The sequence below is a fragment of the Neomonachus schauinslandi genome, unplaced genomic scaffold (assembly GCF_002201575.2).
Source record: "Neomonachus schauinslandi unplaced genomic scaffold, ASM220157v2 HiC_scaffold_156, whole genome shotgun sequence".
Classification (NCBI taxonomy): Eukaryota; Metazoa; Chordata; class Mammalia; order Carnivora; family Phocidae; genus Neomonachus; species Neomonachus schauinslandi.
In genome coordinates, this window is record NW_025408857.1 from 17348 (window position 1) to 40163 (window position 22816).

General features: G+C 35.3%; 1 protein-coding gene across 1 annotated transcript in view; it reads right to left on the reverse strand.

Annotated features, from left to right (window-relative positions):
* LOC123323665 (unconventional myosin-IXa-like) overlaps positions 1 to 19025 on the reverse strand; it is a gene marked incomplete at its 3' end in the record, with an annotated part of 29751 nt that extends 10726 nt beyond the window's left edge. Inside the window, exons 1-9 of the mRNA XM_044912113.1 lie at positions 18835 to 19025; positions 16981 to 17020; positions 12258 to 12380; positions 10476 to 10556; positions 8164 to 8274; positions 7187 to 7309; positions 5228 to 5377; positions 3893 to 4212; positions 1722 to 3326 (exon numbers count right to left, since the gene is read on the reverse strand). Of these exons, the coding sequence (XP_044768048.1) occupies positions 1722 to 3326; positions 3893 to 4212; positions 5228 to 5377; positions 7187 to 7309; positions 8164 to 8274; positions 10476 to 10556; positions 12258 to 12380; positions 16981 to 17020; positions 18835 to 19025 (2744 nt within the window). The remainder of the gene's footprint in view (positions 1 to 1721; positions 3327 to 3892; positions 4213 to 5227; positions 5378 to 7186; positions 7310 to 8163; positions 8275 to 10475; positions 10557 to 12257; positions 12381 to 16980; positions 17021 to 18834) is intronic.
* Between the last annotated feature and the right edge of the window lie 3791 nt (positions 19026 to 22816).

Here is a 22816-nt window from a genome sequence, read left to right on the forward strand (position 1 = left end):
TCTTTAGATTTCTCCATGATTTCTTTTTTTGTTCTCATTCATTAACCAGATGAAGACCACTATGCACTTATCTATGGCATAGAAAGAATACTAACGTTACTTCCTAATCATGAAACTCAACAGTGATTCCTAATCATGAAACTCAAGTTCTATTTCCAACTATTTCTCAGTATGTGACCTTGAACAAGTCATTTCACCTCTGTAGGCCTCAGTGATCTCATCTATAATATGTGGAAACGGGACAAAGTAATTGAGAAACACCAACATTTACGATTCTATAAAATGCAACAAGAGAAGATTTGAAGTATGAATGTTACTTAAGCTTTCACATAAACAACCTAATATATAATCATCTTGAAGATAAGTAGATCTTAATGAGGTAAAGCAAACTAGATCGAGTAGCCCTAAGATTGTTTATCTTGGAAAATGATAAAAGGAGTTTACAAGAATTCACAAGAATGATTAATGTTTTTGAAATCTATAAGTAAGCCTTCTACAGAACACATTCATGGATCCAACAGCTACACACACACTCCTTACATCACTAAACTTAATCAGAATGACAGGAAATAATATTTTTAACACTCTGATGGGCTTATATATGCTACACAAGGTCTCTGAACTTTGGGGCAATCTCTAGGTTAATGGCAAGTATAGGACCTCACGCTGTCATTTAGTTCAACTGCATTTCATAATACCATACAAAAATCCCTGATGGAAAAATATCAATGATCTCTTTCTTGTATTTACAAAGGATCTATAAAGTCTGTACATAATTTTAAAGACTAAAAGATTAAAAGCTCAAACTATGATGAGAGAAAAGGTTATTTTCACAGTAAATGTGAAATTTAATTTTTTTATCCCTAAGATATATACCCTCCTTTTACTTAAACATTGACATTCTCCCACAAGAACTGAAAGAATCCACTATATACAAAGACTTAATACAAATTTCCTAAATTTTATAATCTTTGTTTTCATGTTCCATCTAAAAAGTGCTTTTCCATGGTGACCACTAGTTAAGAAAACTTAAAAGTACAAAGAACTTCCACTTATATGAGCCATCTATTTAAGTAGTCAAACTCTTAGAAAGTAGAATGGTAGTTGCCAGGAGCCTGGAGAAAGGGGAAAGGAGAGTAGCTGTTTGATGGGTAATAAGAGTTTCTTTTACAATTACGAAAAAGTTCTAGAGATCCACTGCACAGCAATGTGCATATAGTTAACACCATGGTCCTATACAATTAAGAACGGTTAAGATGATAAATTGTATTCTTTTTGTGTTTTTTACCACACAAAGAAAGTATAAAGTACTTAATGAAGACCATAAATAGGCTAATCGCTGGGACAAAGTACATTAACTTTAAAGCCTGACACTAACAAGACTGGACTTGCCACACCTGAGAGATCTAGGGCAACCAGCATTTGCTGAATGCCTACTGGGTTTACAGGCACTGTACTGCCCTTCACAAATGCTTTCTCACTTAATGAGGAGGAACCAAAAAACTCTATCTGTGCTTAGTCAAAGATTTCTATGGTATAATTTTAGTCAATTTCAGGTAGCTGCTAGAGTCAACAATTAGGGAATTTTTTTTTTTTTACACAGAGAAAATGGCTAATTTCAGTAGCACCCATACAAATAGTTGAGGTAGATTAAGGCACCTTAATAAAATTCTCCAAAAAGTTTCCCATTTATACATAAAATAAATAAGCATTTCACTTACAGGGAAATACTCATATTGTCCTTTGGCATAAAGAAAATAACCCTAGTAGTTCCATCTCTGGAAGGGTCATCAGATTTGTGGCTATAAGACTGAGCTGGTCTATGGTGTTCTCTTTTTGAAATACGATTATTAGAAACTTTAGAGGCTACATTCAGTTGGGTGCACATTCTGTCTGTCTTGGATAATTCCTTGGTAGTAGCAAATTGGCATGGGCCTCCTTTCCTTTCAAAGAACAAGGTGACAGGTCGGTCCTTCTGGGGTAGGTGAGCAGAAGGACTGTCTTTTGGAAGAAGAGCTGCATCTTTTACAGTTACTGATGGAGGCCCTACTACATTCGGTTCTTCCTTATTTGGGGTATTCAGAATGAGGAGAGAGGATGGCCTCTCTACTCTTTGCTCTGATGGATGGAAAGATGGTGCCAGGAAGGACTCCCCAGTTCTTGGCTTTTCAATTGTCTTGAAGGCTTTACGCTCCTTCTCTAAAATATCTGTTTGCTGACGTATCTGTTCCATCATCTCTTTTTCATTCTGTTGCTGCAACTGCTTTTGCCTTTCTTCCTTCTCAATGTTTAGCTTTTCTAACTTCTTCAGCACAGTATTAGAAGAGTCTGTATTCAAAGATGTAAAAACTTGATTTTCTCCTGGGAAGTGGTACTTTCTGGCTTCCCTGTTGATATCCAAAGTGAGAGCTGAAAGTGCTTCTTCACTTTCTAATAGCTTGTTTCTCTGGATACTTGTATCTAGTTGGGAACTTGTTTTCAGTGGGTCTTGTTGAGGAATATAAAAAAATGTAGGCAAACTATTTGAAATATAGGGGTCTCTCAGCTGTGGCTTACAGGTAATAGATTCAGAACTGCAAACCAGTTTTTCCTTCATAGTCCCATTCTTCAAATACACTGAGTCAGAGGATGCCCCTTTTTCAATCAATGTATAGTTAGTCTCACTTGAGGCACTGAGGGCATTGTTCTGTGAATCAAATTTTGGACTGCTAGATATTTTAGGTGATTGAAACTGTAAGTCTCCTTCATCTAAAATTATGGACTCCAGTTTGCTCTTCTGGCTTTCCTCACAACTCAGAAGTTCTAAGCTTCCTTGAGAGCTTTCACTGTCAGGTGTACCCTGTAGAGACTGAAGGCCTTCAGGCATCAGTTCTGTAGACCATCTACGTTCCTCTGAAGGAGACACGCCACCAAGAGAACGAACTTTCAACAATTCTAAACTAAATATAGCTTGCTCTAGTTCTCTCATTCTCCGACTTTCTCTTTTGGCCCGACCTACTTTTTTTTGGTGGAGATCCTCCAAGGACTTAGGTCTCTCTCTTACAATCACTTCTTCCTGCAAGTCTACACCACTTTGGCTTCTGGCTCTCTCCTGTCGCTTGTTTGGGGACTCTTTCAAGCGGTCCATTGAAATTTCCTGGCTAATTCGATTACTCTCTATCACCGATTTACATTCCTCTATAGCTTTTACTCTGTTGTCAAAGGAACAATCCTCCCACTCTGAAGGGTCTGAACCCTGAATTTGCAGAGCTCCAGATGGCTCAGTATTTGCCAATCCAAGTTCTAGTTTTGTTTCTTTCAGTCTTTGTTCTTTTAAAACTTTAAATCTATATAAAAACAGGGAAAAATGGGTTAGAGATATCTTCTAGTTACTACTGGAGAGAATACATTTTACTGAGAATTTAAGAAATAAATCGAGAGTTCCACATTTTTCTTCTTAAGCTAACTTGGGTACACATTTCATAATTCCATTTCTATGAATGAGATGATATTTTATTAAGTGCATAATTTCTAATAGGGCATTCTAGTCAAAACTCTCATTTAAAAAATATCTTTAAGATAAACCTTAAAATGAAATTAAAGTTTCTAAAGGTAAAAACAACGGAATATTGCCAATTTTTAAAGACTAAGCCAAATGTAAAAGTTAACTCTTAGCAGTTATAACCATATGGACCATGTAGGTTTTCAATCCAATTTAATGCAATAAACATCTATTTAGCTTCTATTATAGACCACACAATGTGGGTTACAACTGCTAGGAGTACCACAGCCTAGTGGAGAAGACAAAATTATATATAACCTATTCTAATACAAGTTAGGCAAGTGTTAGCGCAGAGATATAAACAAAATACTTGGAAAGACAAGGAGTAATTATCATAGCAACAAAGATTACCTTTGTCTTGCTCTGAATCCTCTACATATTGATTGCAAAAGGATGATTTTGTTCCTTTGTTCTTGATATCTCTTACTTTCCCTGTAGCCTTTCCATCTTGCCTGAATGTAGACAGCAGCCATATGTCTCCGCCTATAATGTTCCTTCCATCTCTGCTGGATGATGACGGTTGCAGTCCGGAGCTCCAAATACCGCTGCCTCTCCAAGTGAGCACGCCAGGAAGCCTGGAGAAGAGTGGCCGCACTAGCCACAACTAAAGCATCCTTCTGCACAGCTACATTTCTGACTTGCTTCTGATTTAGGTAATTCCTCCAGAATCGCTGTGGGGAAAACAATAAAAACTGCTGTCTTATCTTATACCATATTTTCACAGAAAAAAAGAGTAAGTTTATTATGTCACAATTAAAGGTTAAGTGCCTAAAGAGTTAAATTCCGCATGATTAAAGTGGGAAAAAAAAGTTTTTCTTTTCCAGATATGCTTGGCTAAAACAACTCTTTTAGAAAATACAACCTCAATGAAGTTACATAGAACTTAAAATAATTTAAAAATTTTTGATGCTTTAACAAATTACATTATCTTTTCATGCCACAGTTTGCCAATATTAATGGGTTTAAGGCCAACATGCACACGTTTCAAAGATTAAGATTCTAAAGATTTTCTTATATAAACAAAAAGGGGCCTATGGAGGAGAACGGTCATCATATATATCAATGAGGGAGAAAACAAAACAGAAAAATACGAAATAAGATTCCTATCATCCAAGATGAGTACAGAGCAATAACAATATAACTCTCAAATATTCTCAGGAAACTATCAAATAAAAATAACTATGTCAACAAAAATTAAGGCACATAACTCCTTTGCTCCAACCATACCTTATAAGACAATATAGCTATAAATTCAATTTAATTTAAATTCAACTCCATCAATATTTATCAGTAGTCTATTATTATAACAAGTAATCTGTTGGGTGCTATGAACCGAAATGAACAGGAGTGGCGCCTAGGTGGCTCAGTCGATAAAGCATCCGACTCTTGGTTTCAGCTCAGGTCATGATTTCATGGTCGTGAGATCGAGCACTGTGTCAGGCCCCGCATTCAGCAGGGAATCTGCTTGAGATTCTCTCTCTCCCTCTCCCTTTGCCCCTCCCCCTGTCCATTCTCTCTCTCTCAAATAAATAAATAAATAAACTTTTTAAAAAGATGAATAGGACACATTCTCATCTCTGAAGAAGTTTATATTCTTATTCAAATGTTTCACAGTAAAATTCTAGTTACTAAAATAAAGGCCACATAAACTAGCAAATCTCATATGAGGAATCCTTTGCTTCCAACCTGGATAATGATGGATGCCTGTCTCAGATGGAGGAAATGCTGCCTACACAGAAGAACCCTGAACCAACGCTGCAACAATATGATTCTGCGGAGCACCTCTTGGTGAAGCAGATCTTGTAGGTGCTGTCGTTCCTGCTCCTTTAGGAACACCTACCAAAAAGGAGAAAGATGAGGAATACAGCTTAAGAAGAAATGAGAAATTTATTTCATGAATCATCCTTTCTGTGGTAAGCTTCTTTAAAGAAGAATACAACGGTAGACATGAAAAGCAGTACTGATAAATATTTCTATCCATTTATCCTAAGAAGTCATTCTCAAATTTAAAAAGAGACATTAAAATATAGAAGGGGAAATGGAAAAATGAACATGAATATAAAATTCTCAGTCTTAGAGATTGTGATGTATTATTCCCTTGGGAAATTTACCACCATCATGAGCCAATGTACTACTGGTAACATGTCATTTTTCCTATTTTCAAGGATGTTAGGGTGGGGGGGAAAAGTGGGAACCACAGATCTTCAAGTTTGATGATAATATGAATAAACCAATAATAAAAGTCTTTTTGAAACCCAGTATGCATCAAAGGTTTCTTGCTATCCAAGGCTATTAACCAGTTTATTTACTCTTCCATTCCATTAATAAATCTTTGGGGATATAGGGGAAAACAAATATAACTTAGACATAGACCCTCTGGAAATAGGATTTGCACTTTACCCTTAAGAGCAGGTAGATAGTGGGCACCTGGGTGGCTCAGTTGGTTAAGCGACTGCCTTCGGCTCAGGTCATGATCCTGGAGTCCCGGGATCGAGTCCCGCGTCGGGCTCCCTGCTCAGCGGGGAGTCTGCTTCTCCCTCTGACCCTCCCCCCTCTCATGTGCTCTCTCTCTCTCTCATTCTCACTCTCTCAAATGAATAAATAAATAAATAAAATCTTTTAAAAAAAAGAGCAGGTAGATAGAAACAATTATATATATTTAAGGTGTACAATGGGTTATCTTGATATATGTATCCACTGTGAAGTAATTATCACAAACTAATTAATGTATCCATCACCTCCCATGTCTGTCAAAAATTAAAAACTATTTTAAAAAAATAAGAGATCGATATTAGATATGCAAAAAGGAAAACAGTAAACTATAAGGGCAAAAGACAGAGGCCTCTACCTGAGCAAAACAAGGAGTTGGAAATAATAATAAATGTACATGTACATGGCAGCATACACAGGGGTCAACAGAACAATTAATCTTCATAAAGAAGATATTAAATGGTGTGCAGTCAGGACATGGAAGTTCTTGAAGAGAAAGATGTTTGAATTTAATGAGGAGGTTATCATGGGATTATTATTAAGCAGGAAGCCAACATAAAAGAAAGAGGTACTAAGATGATTTTGATACTATGGGTAGAGTGAGTTAAATGGAATGACAAACAGACTGAAATCAGATGAGGGATCTGTTTACTGTAAGAGAAATACAAGTGAGAGCTAAGGAACAGACTAAAATGCAAGCAGTAGGAATGAAGAAAAAGGGAGAGATGAAAATCATTTGTGAGGGAAAAAAGAAACAGAACTTTGCAAAAGGATTAAAGTGAAGGGTAGTCCAAATATAATTACAGTTTTTAGCCTAAGAACCTAGAAGAAGGATGACAGAGAAAGAGTAGTTGATAAATTAAGGACAGTAGGGGAATCTGGATAAGGTCACTTCGAGCAAGTTGAGTTGAAAATTATGGTAGAATACCTGGGGAAGAGATTGTTTTTAAGCAGTTAAAACTACAGACAGAACTAGAGCATTGGCAAGAAGCTCTTTGGTTAATACTGACTATATTAAGTAAAAGTCTTGGCCTAATCAATTTCCTTATGATATCTGGTACACTAACTTTTTCATAAATGTTCTCATGATCGTCATTATTATTTAAATATAAAAATGCACTCAAATTTGATAAGGACTGCATATGTTATATTTACCATGGATTTTCCAACTTGATAATTATCTGAATTAAGATTTATTTTCCTGAAGAAATCTTGAATGTTAAATTTGGATGGAATAATATTTCGGGGAAGAAGTACGTGGAAGTGGCTCACAAAATCCTGAAAAATGAAAAGAAAAATGTTGTAAAATCACAAGAAAATTATATGTAAACATGGTCCTAAACTAGCTAATTGTCCTTTTATTGATCCTTTCCTCATCTTTTAGAGACTGAAACCAAGAAATTACTTAATTTAAAAAATTACAAAACAGTTAATTTGTAAAATGGGGGTGGGGGTAGAGAGAAGATAGTGAATTCTACATATTTTGTTATCAAAGGGGAATGGAAGAAGAAAAAAGCAGAAACTAATGATCCCTTTTGAGAAAGCTATATTAACGACCAAGGAAAAAGTTATTTAATAACTGAAATTTTTAGCAGAAAAATATGCAAAGGTGTTACGGTGTAACTGAGAATGAAGCTTTCCCTCCCAGAAACAGCAAAGAACTTGCTCAGCTGCTGAAAAGCTTCAACATAATTTCTATACCCATAGCAGCAATAGCTGATGAGAATAACTGTAAGCCTTGCTGGCAGCTTACGATGAAAGAAAATCTGGCTGAGATAACTTTACAGAAAACTAAATGGAATCTTTTGAACTAGACAGTTCTGACTGAACTCTTTCAATTACTGGAGTAATCAGTAGGAAGAACTACTGTGTTATGAGTAAACTTAGTATTAGCAAACATTCAGATCAAATGAGAATAGCCAGGAACTGGATTCTATCACACCACAGTTTAATAACTGCCATTCAATGGAAGTGAGTACTCTCTACCCTTCTTCAATTCTGTATACAAAAGATGGAATGCAAACGAAGAAATAGGAGAAATAAACAAGTGAGACCCAAATAAAAAATAAGCACGACACAGGAATAACTTACTTAAGTGTATATACATTTAAATATCACTATAAAAGTATAACCTGGAAAGAATATTTGCAGCTGTATCCAGATTGGCGAATTCGAACTGTCTCCAGCATCCCAGTGTACCGAAGCTGTCGAAGTACCAAGGCATCATTGAATCTTAACGGCAGCTAAAACAAAGCAAATGGAAAAAAATTAACCCAGACTAAGAGATCCCCAAATTAATGTTTCTCCTATAAGTATGGTTAGCTTTTGAATGTCTAAAAATTGACTGGAGATTGTCTGGTTAAGACACAGCTGAGGTGACGGGAAAATCTTACCTCCCCAGCTGGTAGCTTCAGAAAAGGTCTAACTGCCTGACCCTAGGGAAAAAGGAGAAACCAAGCTTCCAGGCTGCTCTAGTTGCAGAGGGAGAGGACCTTCAAAGCTAAAAAGAAATGTAGTTGCCCAGAGGAGGAGGCCACATAGTCTAGCCACTAAAGAAATCTATAACCTACTTATATATAGTCAATAGTGTCTGTATTTTTGTTTTTAATTAAGATTTTCTCTATAATCTCACTCAGAAACCACCTACCCCACTCACTCTACCAGTTGCCTTGGTTAACTGAGAGCTGACACATTCTTCTTTCAATGACTAGTACAAGTTTAAGAGTAGCTTATTTCCCGTGGCACCTGGGGAGCTCAGTTGGTTAAGCATCTGACTCTTGGTTTTGGCTCACGTCCATCATCTCAGGGTCATGAGACCAAGCCCCGCCTCCAGCTCTGCCCTCAGCAGGGAGATGGGTTGAGATTCTCTTTCTCCCCCTCTGCCCCTCACCCCCCCCCACTCTCTCTCTTGCTCTCAAATAAATATATCTTTAAAAAAAAATAAAAGAGTAGCTTATTTCCCTAAATGCTTTTTGCTGATGATACTGGTAGGACACACTGAAAAACAAAAAATTGCTATAGTTCCTGAGAACTGATCTCCTCACTGCTTAGGTACTGATGAGGAAGAAGCTAATGGGAGGTAGTCATTCATCACCAGTCACAACACCCTGTCACTTGTAGGCATCTCAGTAGGCATGTTTTTAGCTATTCCAAAGATTTATTTGGGGCTTCTGAGATTTCTTCCTATTCTCTAAATACTATTTTTAATGACCCCCTAAGGCAATCCCAAACATTTTCCTGCAGAGAGATGGGACATACCAACTATCAAGGAAAAAAAATCAAATGGGCAACTTATGTTAAATAGTAATAGCAGTCAGGGCACCTGGGTGGCTCAGTCAGTTAAGCATCTGCCTTTGGCTCAGGTCATGATCCCAGGGTCCTGGGATTGAGCCCCACATTGGGGTCCCTGCTCAGCGGAGAGCCTGCTTCTCCCTCTCCCTCTGCCCCTCCTGTGTTCTCTCTCTCTCAAATAAATAAAATCTTTAAGAAATAAAAATAAAAAAATAGTAATAATAGCAGTCAATGTTTATTTAGTACTTATTCTATGCCCTGAAATACACTTCACTAATTAAACTCTCTGTATAACAAGGTCTCAATGAATAGGACTCAAACTTCTATTTAACTGTAAATAAAAAGTTTTCCTTTTTTGTTACTCTAAAAGAATAGCTAGCAAAACACTAAACAATTAGTTCGGGGCCAGGAACATTCTAAGTACTTTGCAGGTATTGACCCATGTATACTACCAACACACTATTAGGCTGGTCCTATAATTATAGTATATTCTTACAAAGATGAAAACGTAAAAGCCACAGAAACGGTAAGTTCACAAAGTTTGTAAACTGCAGAGTTGAAGACTGCTTCCTAAAAATTAAGAAAGCTGGATCTAATTCACACTATATATTTACAGTACTAGAGAACTATACATTTTAGCTATTCAGGCTGGGAACTATTTTTTTCTATGATGAACATAAAGAAATATGACAAATGTTTATACTTATTAGATATATTTTGCAAAACTCTAATTAGGAGACCTATCATAGAAAACAGGAAGGAATCAAGAATGTCCACAGCACCTTCCTTATTTAGCAGAGATAAAAAGCTCTAAACATAAAAAATGCTAAGCAAATTCTTTAAGAATGACAGCTTATATGCAAATAAGATTAAATCTCAGGGTAACAAAAGTTGCATAAAACTCTTTTTTATGATGGAATTTCCTAACATATTTGTTTCTCAGATTCTTAGGAAACACTAAATCAAGCCCATTTAAATACCAAAAAGGCAGGTAAGTACAGAAATAGAAGGATATCTACAGAAAATACAGAACACTGTGTTCCTTAAAAAGATTATAAACGCTCTTTCCCTCTACTTACTCTCCTTAAAAAAAATGTAAAGCCTGATTTGAAGTAAGTGGAGCTAGAAGCTCTCATTTAAAGGACATTTTTACCTTTTCAGCATTAGAACGAATGCATTTTACAAAATAGGGTTCTGCTTGATCAAGAGTCTCCATCAGCTTGCTTAACGAGGCCTGCAATACAGAGCAATATAATTAGCATTTTCTCCCATTCTAAACTGGCAGAAAACAATTTATAAATACAAACAATAATGTTGGCAAACTATGCTGAAACAATGGTATACACAGAAATAGCTTTCTTTCTCAAAAGCAAGTTGTGTATATTCCAATACTGATTAAATTAAGGAGAAGGATGGTAGTTTAATCTTAAAGCTGATAGTTTGGCAACAGTATATAATGCAGATATATTAAAGAATAATGTCTAGAATAAATTTTTCACTTTTCTTCAATTTCATGAAACAATTTACTCCAACTCATGCGTTCCTAGAACAACTTTGAAAATTTCCTGTAGGGTATCCACTAGCTAGTAGTCCCCCACTTTCAGTGTTCATGCTAGTGATGTCCCCCTCTTTCATTCCTGATACTGATAATTTGTACTTTACCTCTTTTTTTTCTGATTAGCTAGAGGTTTATAATTTTTTTTTATCTTTTCAAAGAACCAACTTTTTGGTTTCATTGATTTTTCTCTATTATTTTTGTTTTCGATTTCACTGATCTCTGCTTTTATCTTTATCATTTCATTCTATTTGCTTGCTTTGGAATTAGTATGTTTTTCTTTTGCTAGTTTCCTAAGATAGAAGCTTACGTTTTTGATTTGAGGCCTTTTTCCTTTCATTAAAAGCATTTAATGTTATCAGTGAACCTTGGAAAACTGCTTTAGCTACATTGCACAAACTTTGATATTTTACTTTCATTTAAAATATTTTTAAAATCTTCCTTCCTCTTTGACTCATGCATTATTTAGATGTCTGCTTTTTATTTTCCAAATATCTGGGGATTGTTATCTTTTCTTTATTGATTTCTGGTTTAATTCTATTTTATGGTCAGATAACATATTTTTTAGTGGCTGCTCTACAGATTATAATATGCAAACTTGTCACAGTCTACTCAGTTAATATTTTGTGACTGCCAGTAAAACTTAGAAGCCTTATAACCATATAGACTCCTATTATTATTGTCATATATATTACAGCAACATATAATTTTTTTACTTTTAAGTGTTCTTGTCAGAAATGTTTATTGTATTATAAAATACATAAAATAAAATGCTTAAATCACAAGTACACAGTTTGATGAATTTTCCCAAAAGGAACACACTCTTGTAACCAAAGCCCAACTCAATAAAATATTACCAGAACCTCAGAAGCCCATCTTTACCCCATCCCACTGAATTTAGCAAGGTTACTGTACAAAAGTTACCCACCGCCACACCTGAATCAAGGGTAACAATTACCCTGACTTCTAAGATGGTAAGTTAGTTTTGCCTGTTCTATGACTTCATATAAAACCAAAGATATACTATATACTAGTTTGTATATACATATACCATTTCATTTTTTTTCCTTGATAGTTGCTTAAAGGCAGGTTTTGTTTATAGTATCAATCTTCTGCTGCCTGTCTCCTCAACTGAAAACAATGAATTACTCTTTGGGATATCCACTACCCACACATAAAAGGATGAAAACGAAAGGCAGCGGACTTTTTCCACCCCTGTTACTTCTCTTCAAAATGACCACTATAATATGGCTTTTAAGTCATATGTATCATCTTCCATTCAGGTATCTTGCAGATCACCTTGACTTTTCAATGCCAATCTGAATGAAACAGATTCCTCTAAAAAACCTTTTTATATAAAAAGGTAAAGTAAGAAATAACCTGAAACTGGGCACTGATGCTGGGAGGTTTTTTCTTCTTGTGCAAATGAAGAAGAGACTTGGTGATGCGATCCTGTAGCGTCAGTCTTGTCAGATGCTTTAAAGAATTTACGTCCAGCAAGTGCTGAAATGAAGGGAGAAAAATCAAATTCCTCACATAAATTAATCAAAGAACAGGAAAAACAAAATTACAAGCCAGTTTTCATTATCACCTATGTATAATGACTGTGGTGAATATGAGAGATTGGATATTCAACATCCATCCTACCCCTCCTGCTTTCCAGCAGAAGCTTTCCAGCTAAAAAGAAAACGGCATTTCTCAAACTCTTGCATTTGGGTTCCAGATGCAATTTAAGTTTATCATTTAAAATCCCACACGTGAAGCTAGGAAGGTATAACTGAAGCAGAGACTTTGACTACTAGGTTCTGTTTCTTCTGACGAGCACGCACATCAAAGTACTTTAGCTTTTTGTGATCCCAATGTCCAGGTACTACCTTTATGAGTTGAGAGGCAGAGTACACGGAATTTGTGTTGTCACTGAAACTCTAATAAATGCACCTTAGCCCTGGAGCCAATAGTTGTAGCAGCTCCTTTCTGATTCCTGGATCATACCACGGATAGTATGTGCCTGAACGCAGCAGCTAGAATGGCAGTTTCCTGCTTTCCTAGCTGATTACAGCTGGGGTCAGTTCTGCACTGCTCTTTTAATACTCTGAAACTCTTAAGACTTCTAATGATTTTGTAAGTGCCTCTTTGAATTAAGTCCTTTTCTACTTAAAAATATCCACAGTTATTACTGTTATCTGTAACTGAATCCTGACTCACAGAGACAGTAAATTAAATTCAATCCTAGGGCTATAGCATGTAAGCCAGAAATGTATACAGAAAATGAAAACAAAACATCAACCCTATCAACCATGATCCTGATATACTAATTACTAATCTTAATAATAAGACTGGAGTTATACATAAAGCACTTAAAGAATACAAAATAGGATATTAATAAAGTATTTGAGAGCTTTTGTAGCCAATCACAATTTTTAAAACCATACCATATTTATGGCAGTGAGTCTGTCCATGGAAAGAATATATCTACACATATGTAAACTATATAATGTTACTCAAAAAGTACTAAAAATTTTATTATATGAGAAGCACAGAACGGAGTTAAAAACATGACAAATTTAAGTCTTTTTAAAAAATATTAATTTTGACAATATAAACACTTAAAAATACAAACCTTCAAGTGATAAATACAATACATATTTTAACAAACGCAACTCAGTAAAATTTTTCCAACAATGACAAAGACTTACTATCTGTACATAAGAACTATAAAAATTCCTTTAAAAACTCATCCCACAATTAACAAATGAACAAAAGACCGGAAACAGGCAATTCTCAAAGTATAAATGACAAATAACATAATGACAATCATTCAACCTGACCACTTTCTCACACTATACTCAAAAATAAACTCAAATTGGAGTAAAGACCTAAATGTGAGACCTGAAACCATGAAAACTCTAGAAAAAAAACATAATCAGTAATCCCTTTGAACATCAGCCTTAGCAACATTTTTCTAGATATGTCTCCTTAGGCAAGGGAAACAAAAGCAAAAATAAACTACTGGGACTACATCAAAATAAAAGCTTTTGCACAGCAAGGGAAACCATCAACAAAATGAAAGGCAACAAAGTAAATGGGAGAAGATATCTGCAAATGATATATCCAATAAGGGGTTAATAAAAATGATGCAATTAAAAAATGGGCAGAGATCCAAAGAGACATTTTCCAAAGAAGACACAGAGATGATCAACAGACACAAGAAAAAAATGTTCAACATCACTCATTATCAGGGAAATACAAATCAAAACCACAGTGAGATAGCACCTTATACCTATCAGAATGGCTAGCATCAGAAAGACAAGAAATAACAAGTGTTGGTGAGGATGTGGAGAAAAAGGAACCCTCATGCACTACTGGTGGAACCTAAATTGGTACAGCCACTATGAAAAATAGTATGCAGGTTCCTCAAAAAATTAAAAATAGAAATACCATATGATCCAATAATTCCACTACTGGGTATTTACCCAAAGAAAAAACACTAATTCAGAGAGATATACGCACCCCTATGTTTACTGCAACATTATTTACAACAGCCAAGATATGGAAGCAATCCAAGTATCAATTAACGAATGGATAAAGAAGAGGTGAGGTATATGTATTCAAACACACACATATACACAATAGGGCTATTACTCAGCCATAAAAAAGAATGAGATCTTGGCATTTGTGACAACACGGATAGATCAAGAGGATATTATGCTAAGTGAAATAAGACAGAGAAAGACAAATACCATATGATTTCACTTATAATGTGGAACCCAGAAAACAAAACAAATGAATAAACAGACTCAAACAGAAAAAAAAGTGTTAGCTGCTAGAGGGGAGGGGTGAAATAGATAAAGGGGATTAAGAAATACAAACTTCCAGTTATAAAATAAAAAAGTCACAGAGATGAAAAGTACAGCATAGGGAATACAGTCAGTAATATTGTAATAACATTGTTGCTGACAGGTGGTGAGCACTGAGAATCAATGAATCAACATGTTGTACACCTGAAACTAGTACAACACTGTATATTAATTATACATCAATAAAAATAAATAGAGAAATAGATGGGATTTCTGTGACTGATAATTGAACAGAATTTGTTACTTCAGGTGTAGCTAACATGAATATTTTTAAACCGTATGAAGTTTTAAGAGAAGTATTCACTTGAGGAGAGTAAAAAGAATAGTACAAATAGCTAGACCCAGTGGTGGCATTCAAAATACTAAAAGGCTAATTAGGGAAAGAGTCCAAATGTCCATCAACCGATGAATGGATAAAGAAAATGTGAGAGAGATATATATGTGTATACACACACACACACACACACACACACAGATATTACTCAGCCATCAAAAAGAATCTAGCCACTAGCAAGACATGGATAGAGCTAGAGTGTATTACGCTACACAAAATAAGTCAGTCAGAGAAAGACAAATACCATACAATTTCACTCATATGCGTAACTTAAGAAACAAAACAGCATAGGGGAAGAAGAAAAAATAGGTGGGAGGCAAACCATAAGACACTATTAACTACAGAGAACTGAGGGTTGATGGAGGGAGGTGAGTGGGGGAGGGGCTAGATGGATGATGGGTATTAAGGAGGGCACTTGTGATAAGCACTGTTCTATGTAAGTGATGAATCACTACTTTCTACTCCTGAAACCAATATTACACTACATGTTAACTAACTAGAATTTAAATAAAAACTTGAAACAAAAACAAAAGACTAAAGAGACAGTGAAGGAAAAAAGAAACACAAATGAAAAGATAAGATGTTTGATAATGCAAGTGGTACCCTTTTTCTCTACATAAAATCTTTTCGTGATAAGAATATAATTACAAACCACTTAACATAAATTTTCTTTATGCTTTGTGGTTTAAAACAATATTTACCACTACCAGAAACCACATAAGCAGTGCATTACATTTTCCTTAGAAGCCTAAGAGGCTTAAGTAGAAGAAATAATAACCTCATATTTTTTGTTGTTGTTTTTTGAACTAGAGAATTGTGAGAATAAACAGCTCCTTCTCAGTTTTTTTTTTTTTAATTTTGGAATTCATCAAAAAGGTAACAAGTGACAGGATTCCTTCTTTGGGACAGTACAAGAGAAAGAAACAGATTTTTCTTCCTTTAGTAAATTCAGTAAATATTTTTGGAATGCCATCTAAAAATCTACTACGTAGGGGCGCCTGGGTGGCTCAGTCGGTTAAGCGACTGCCTTCGGCTCAGGTCATGATCCTGGAGTCCCGGGATCGAGTCCCGCATCGGGCTCCCTGCTCGGTGGGGGGTCTGCTTCTCCCTCCGACCCTCCTCCCTCTCATGCTCTCTCTATCTCATTCTCTCTCTCAAATAAATAAATAAAATCTTTAAAAAAATAAAAAATAAAAAAAAATAAAAAAATAAAAAAATAAAAATCTACTATGTAGATCACTGTAGGAAAATTATAGCCATGGGCCAAATCCTATCCACTGTTTTTATATGGTTTATATGGTTGAAAAAAACATTGAAATAGTATTTAATGACATGTGAAAAATTATGTGAAATCCAAACTTCAATGTCTAAAAATAAAGTTTAGTGAAATACAGTCACACTTATTTAGTTACATATTGTCTATAGCTGCACTTGTGCTACAATAGCATAGCTAAGTAGTTAACAGAGACTACAGGCTTGAGAGCCTATCTGGACCTTTACAGAAACTTGTCTGACTAGTGCTAAATGATAATGAGTTAGATAAGCACTAATTAGAAATTATTTAAAATCAGGTAAAATTCAAAATTTGACCTTAATCTGGCTTAAGGATAAAAGAAAAAATCTTATGTAAAGATGCAATTACTCAACAAAAATTAACATTTATACTTCAGATGCTTTTCAAACACTAGAATATGAGATATATCACAAATATTTACCTGAACCATTAAACCATTTCCTAATATCCAGTGTTATTTCTAAAATGGATTTAACTAATTACACAAATTAATCCCCCTTTTGGGTACAAATAAGGTATTGCTTATCTTTGATTATTTATAAAGACTGTTTGCATGAGTAATAAAAAAGTAATTATGGTGTAGGGCACCAATAGAAAAAAGTTTTTCATAATACTCACCTTTGGAAGGCCAGGCTTGGACTTGAAATTTTTGTTTCTCCTATACAGACAAATCATTACATTTGAAAAATTAGAAATTATTACAAAAAACTATTATACAGATGAATGTCTCTACTAAAGAAGGTCTCTACTAAAATAGTAGATTTATATTCCCATTTCCAAGATATAGGTCCCCTATATGAAAACACTGACTCAACTAAGCAGGCACCTTTGGGAATGAAAAAAAGCAAGGAAAAGAGAACAAGAAAAGAAATGCCTGCTCTGTAATACTGCTATAAACAGATTTAAGTCTGATAATCAGTAATGTAATGTTGTACATTCAAAACTAAAATATCGTTTTCTTTTGACATTAATAAAGTTCTACTTTCTTATACCTATAGAAACTTTGTTTCTGTCATTTTAAGACTTTAAATAGAGGCCTAATTTCATGGATTTTTAAAATGTACTTATTAAAAAACTTAATGACTGTCCCCTTTTAGAAATTAAAAATTCTCGGGATGCCTGGATGGCTCAGCCAGTTAAGCGTCTGCCTTCAGCTCAGGTCATGGTCCCGAGGTCCTGGGATCGAGTCCCACATTGGGCTCCTTGCTCAGTGGGGAGTCTGCTTCTCCCCCTGCCTGCCACTCCCCGTTTGTGCTCTCTGACAAATAAATAAATAAAATCTTTAAAAAAAAAAAAAAAAGACATTAAAAATTCTCTTCTGTTCTTTTTTTTCTTATAATTCAGTATTATATTTACATCAAGATTTTTTTAATAGATAAAGAAAGAAAAGGAATAATGCCCAAGGCTTATGAACATGAGCTGGGGAGTCAGAAAGACCTGAGCTTGAATCTAAACTCTACCTAAATCTAAATCCTGCTAGGGTAGGATTTTTCTCTAAGTCTCAGTTTCATCAACGTGATAATGTAAAATAATGTAGAATATAATAATGTAAAATGAGGATGATAATACCATCAACCTCTTAAAAGTTATTGTGAGGATTAAATGAGTTAATTTACAATTCTGAAGTATAGCAAGACTTATATAAATAGAGCCCATCAGCACTGTTAAGCATTGACTTAGACAGGGATTAAAGAATCCAATTCAGTCATACATCTAGCTAGTGGCCCAAAAATATGCTTTGAAATAGTGTATGAAATATGTGGATACAGGGAACTAAGAACTTTTTACTGGTCCACCCTGCATAGTTATATCCATGCCTTCAAACCAGTCCTATAATCAGGTAATGAGGAACGGCAGGCTGGATAAAGGTTATATATCACTATATACGATCCCAGTCACCATTTTTTTTTCCCATGGTTCTTTCTAGTTTATTGTTTGGTAGAAAGACAGGCTTTTGAATGCTGTATAAACATCTCACAAAGTGCTTCTTCTAGATTACAAAAAGTCAAAGCAAATTTTCTTTGAGATGGGGCCCTTAAATCTGACATTCAAGTCACCGTAATAGAAACAGGAGCTGTTGTACCTAATATTATGGAAGGCCCAGCCACCATTTTATACGGGATTTTACTGCCCAATTTGTTAGGACTGTCCAAATTAAAGGACATTTGCAGTTCAAGATTGGGAATCCTAAAAAGAGCTAAAAGTTTTTTCTCTATCTGGAGGTAGGGTCTGTCAAAGAGTAATAATCATCTCCATGAGTACACCCAACCATGATTCTCCTGGTGAGATGAAAACAAACAAATCACCAGCTTCTTAATGCATGAGATTCACAGCTCTAAATACAACTTCTGATTCACTTGTTTCACTCAAAATTCTACTCATGAAAATGATTTACCATCACCCCTCTTCTTTTTCAGCCAGAAATTTTAAACCAGTCATAAAAAGCAATCCACATTTCTGATCAATACTAACATGAGAATTCCATGGGCTCTCTCCAAGAGTTTGCTGCTAGCTGAATTAGCAAATATCCCGTCTTTATCAAGCAAAGAGGTGCTACTTGATAGTCTGCTCTGACGAATCCCAGTTCTGCCATTCCATGCAATATCAAATGTATCTCTGCAAAAATCAAATACAGTACAATTTGCTTTAGTTAACTGAGACATATCTAACAATCTCCAAATTGTTTAAATAAGGAAAAAAGCTAAACCAGCAGAAAATTATATTATCACAGAGATTACCAATCAATTTGAACTAATCTTTTCCTCGTTCAGAACAAAGAATTTCTATGGATTCTGGTACATTCAAATACCAATGTGCACATATAATACAGCCACTATCTTTTTTTTTTTTAAGATTTTATTTATTTATTTGACAGAGAGAGACACAGCTAGAGAGGGACACAAGCAGGGGGAGTGGGAGAGGGAGAAGCAGGCTTCCCGCGGAGTAGGGAGCCTGATGCGGGGCTCGATCCCAGGACCCTGGGATCATGACCTGAGCCGAAGGCAGATGCTTAATGACTGAGCCACCCAGGCGCCCCTAATACAGCTAATATCTTTACATCTATTAAATTATTTACAATCAGTAAATAATATAAAAGGTATTACATGTAATGTGATTTTTTTTGTCTTTGTTAGATATTAGAACTTCCAAATACTACTGAAGGAATTTACAATCCTAATAGGCTACCCCATTCTATGGAATATTTAATTTCTTCCTGGAAGGTCACACACTCACTTACTACGTACGACGTATCCACCAAAGTTACTAAGCATCTTCTATGGGCTGAGCACTATTCTAGCCACTGGAGATAGAGGAGTGAACAAAACAGATAAAATTATCAGTGATTAAAATATGAAGAATTAACAGGGGGCTTTCCAGGTACAGATAGCAAATTGGCCACATATTTGGATTCCTCCAGAGACCTGTGAAAATTTAATAAAATAATTTTTAAGGGAATAAACAAAGAAAATATACTGAGAAAATAGTAATAGTTTTGAAATATGGAAAGCAGATGAATATAGAAACAACTTTTTTTTTTTTAAAGATTTTTATTTATTTGTCAGAGAGAGAGAGAGCACAAGCAGAGGGAGAAGGAGGCTTCCTGTCGAGCAAGGAGCCTGATATGGGACCCATTCCCAGGACCCTGGGATCATGACCTGAGCTGAAGACAGACCCTTAACCAACTGAGCCACCCAGCTGTCCCTATAGAAAGCAATCTTAAACTGGCTGTGGAAAAAGACTGAGAAGTATCCATATTTACAAAACTCCCAAAGGCTCCAGAGCTGGTGGTACCATGTACCTATGGAAGTGGTGGAAAAGATGGGTTAAGAACAAGAGCACTAAGTTGAAAGTCAGTTTAAAAGCAGTTAGAACTCCATGCAGCCTGATGACCATCCCTCCTTTATCTAAGCAAGAGGATGAAAGAGAAAGTCCATGGACTAGACAGCACCAGGCACAAATGGGGATGGGTATACTTTACAAAAGTCAAAGAAAATACTGAAAATATGGCAGCTGGGACTATATCCTCCAAGAAGAAAGTTAAACTTTTGTGTGGAATTTGACCAGCCCAAGAGGAAAGACCCAAAGATATACTGATATGTTCTAGACACTGACAACACACCCAATTAATCAGATTCCAATTAGCTTTTTAGTGTTTCAATATGAATATGAACAGTTGACCAAGGTTCACTAGACATCTGAGGAAAGCCCCTAGCATGAAACAGAAACCAAAACAATCATGACATAAACAACTTGGAAGTAAAAAAAGATTTTTAAAGCTATCAGTAATATTTTTAGAGAAGAGAGAAAATATTGCATCTACAGAGTAAGATATTATGAAAAATTTCAAAATTGAGAAAACAAAGTAATGAAAAGCTCCTAAACACTAAAAATGTAACACCAATGAAAATGCAGAATATATCCACTCATTCAAAAATATTTACTGAGCACCAACTAGTACCAATTTTTTTCTATCATCTTCACATTACTTAAATTCAAATGGAAGAAAACAAACAATAAACACATAAGAAATACATTGTATGTTGGATAATAGGTGCTAAGGAGAAATTTTAAACATACAAGAAGAAGAATGCCAGGATGCTAGACTTTAATAGGGACGTCAGGAGAGGCCCCATGAATAAGACTCCATTTAAACAGAGATGTGAAGGAGATAAAAAAGCAAATCAAGCAGTTATCTGGAAAAAGAGCATTCTATTCAGAAAGAAGAGCAAACATAGAGCGGGAGGCAAGAATTTTGTTGATGAATATGAGATATATTAAATAAATCAGCAAGGCTGGAGTGGAATAAACAGAGGAAAAATGGTAGACCAAGTCAGAGAGGGAGGAGGAAGCCATGTTACATATACCTTCTAGGAAATGTAAGAATTTTTGGCTTTCATTTTTTTTAAGACTTTATTTATTTACTTGAGAGAGAGTGCATGAGAGAGAACATAAGCAGGGGTGGGGGGGGAGCAGAGGGAGAGAGAGAAGCAGGCTCCCTGCTGAGCAAGGAGCCCATCACACCTGACACTGGGCTCCATCCCAGGACCCCCAGGATCATGACCTGAGCCAAAGGCAGACACCTAACCCACTGAGCCACCCAGGCACCCCAGAATCTTTGGCTTTTAATGGGAATGAGAAAAAATGACAAAGAAGGACTTTCAGGAAAACGCTAACATGATTCAGCTTTTTAATACTAAAATGCATTTTATATTATACATATTTATATATGACATTATATTAAAATAATGATCTGGTTGCTGTATTGAAAACTGTTTGGGGGGCCAAGGATAAAAGGGAGATTATTTTAGGAGGCTATTACAGTAATCCATACCAGGGCAACAGCAGTGGAAGGAATAAGAAATGGTGAGATTCTGGGTATCATTTTACAGTACAGCCAATGTAACTTGCTGATGGACCAAATGGGGAATGTATGAGAAAGCGGAAATTAAGGATGACTTCGAGATTTTTCACTAATAACAGATTTAAAGATGAGGAAGTAGGAGAGATTATTTCTTATAAATCAAAACAAAACAAGATGAAAAGTCATAATAAAATAGTTCAAGTAGACTCAAGACCCAACAAAAGAGTTTCTAGACAGATCCTACAAGATTCTAGTACTTAAGTATAGAGGAGAGATGTCACATACAAGGGCTCAAGAATCAGAAAAAGGGCATCTATAAAAAAAAACCCAAACAACACATAATGCTTAATGACTAAAAATAAACTGGAAGATTTCCCACTAATATCAGGAATAAGACAAGGATGTGAGCTCTGGCCACTCTTATTCAACTCTACTGAAATTTCTACTGAAATTTTCAAGTAAGAAAAAAAAAAGATACCCAAATTGGAAAGAAAGAAGTAAATTTATACTTAGTCACATAAGACATGATCTTACATGGAATACTCAAAGGAATCCACTAAACGACTATTAGAACCAATGAATTAAGCAAGGTTTAAAAATTCAATTATATTTCTATATAATAGCAATGAACAATTGATTATAAAAGCAAAAAACTCACTCATAACAGCATGAAAATAATATTAATAATATTATTAATATAATAATAATACCAATCTCCTGGTTCACCTATTATTATATCTCTGGGATATGTACTTAGTAGTGGAACTGTTAGTTCAGTAGGAGTTTTATAAGATAATCCCAAATTGTTTCTCAAGGTAGTTGTACTAATGTACACAAACAGTGGCAATTGAAAGTTCCCTTTGCTTCATTCCTTGCCAGCACAACTGATTGTCAGACTTCTTAACTTTTGGTAATCTGGTGGTTATGAAATGGTATCTCATAATTTGCTTTTCCGTGCTTATTAAGGATGCTGAACAGTTTTTATATATTTTATGGCCATTTATGTATTTTGAAATGCTATTTGCCCATATCTCTTCTTTAAAAAGTATTCTTTATAAATTTTATGTACTGATCCCATTTCAGTTATATGTT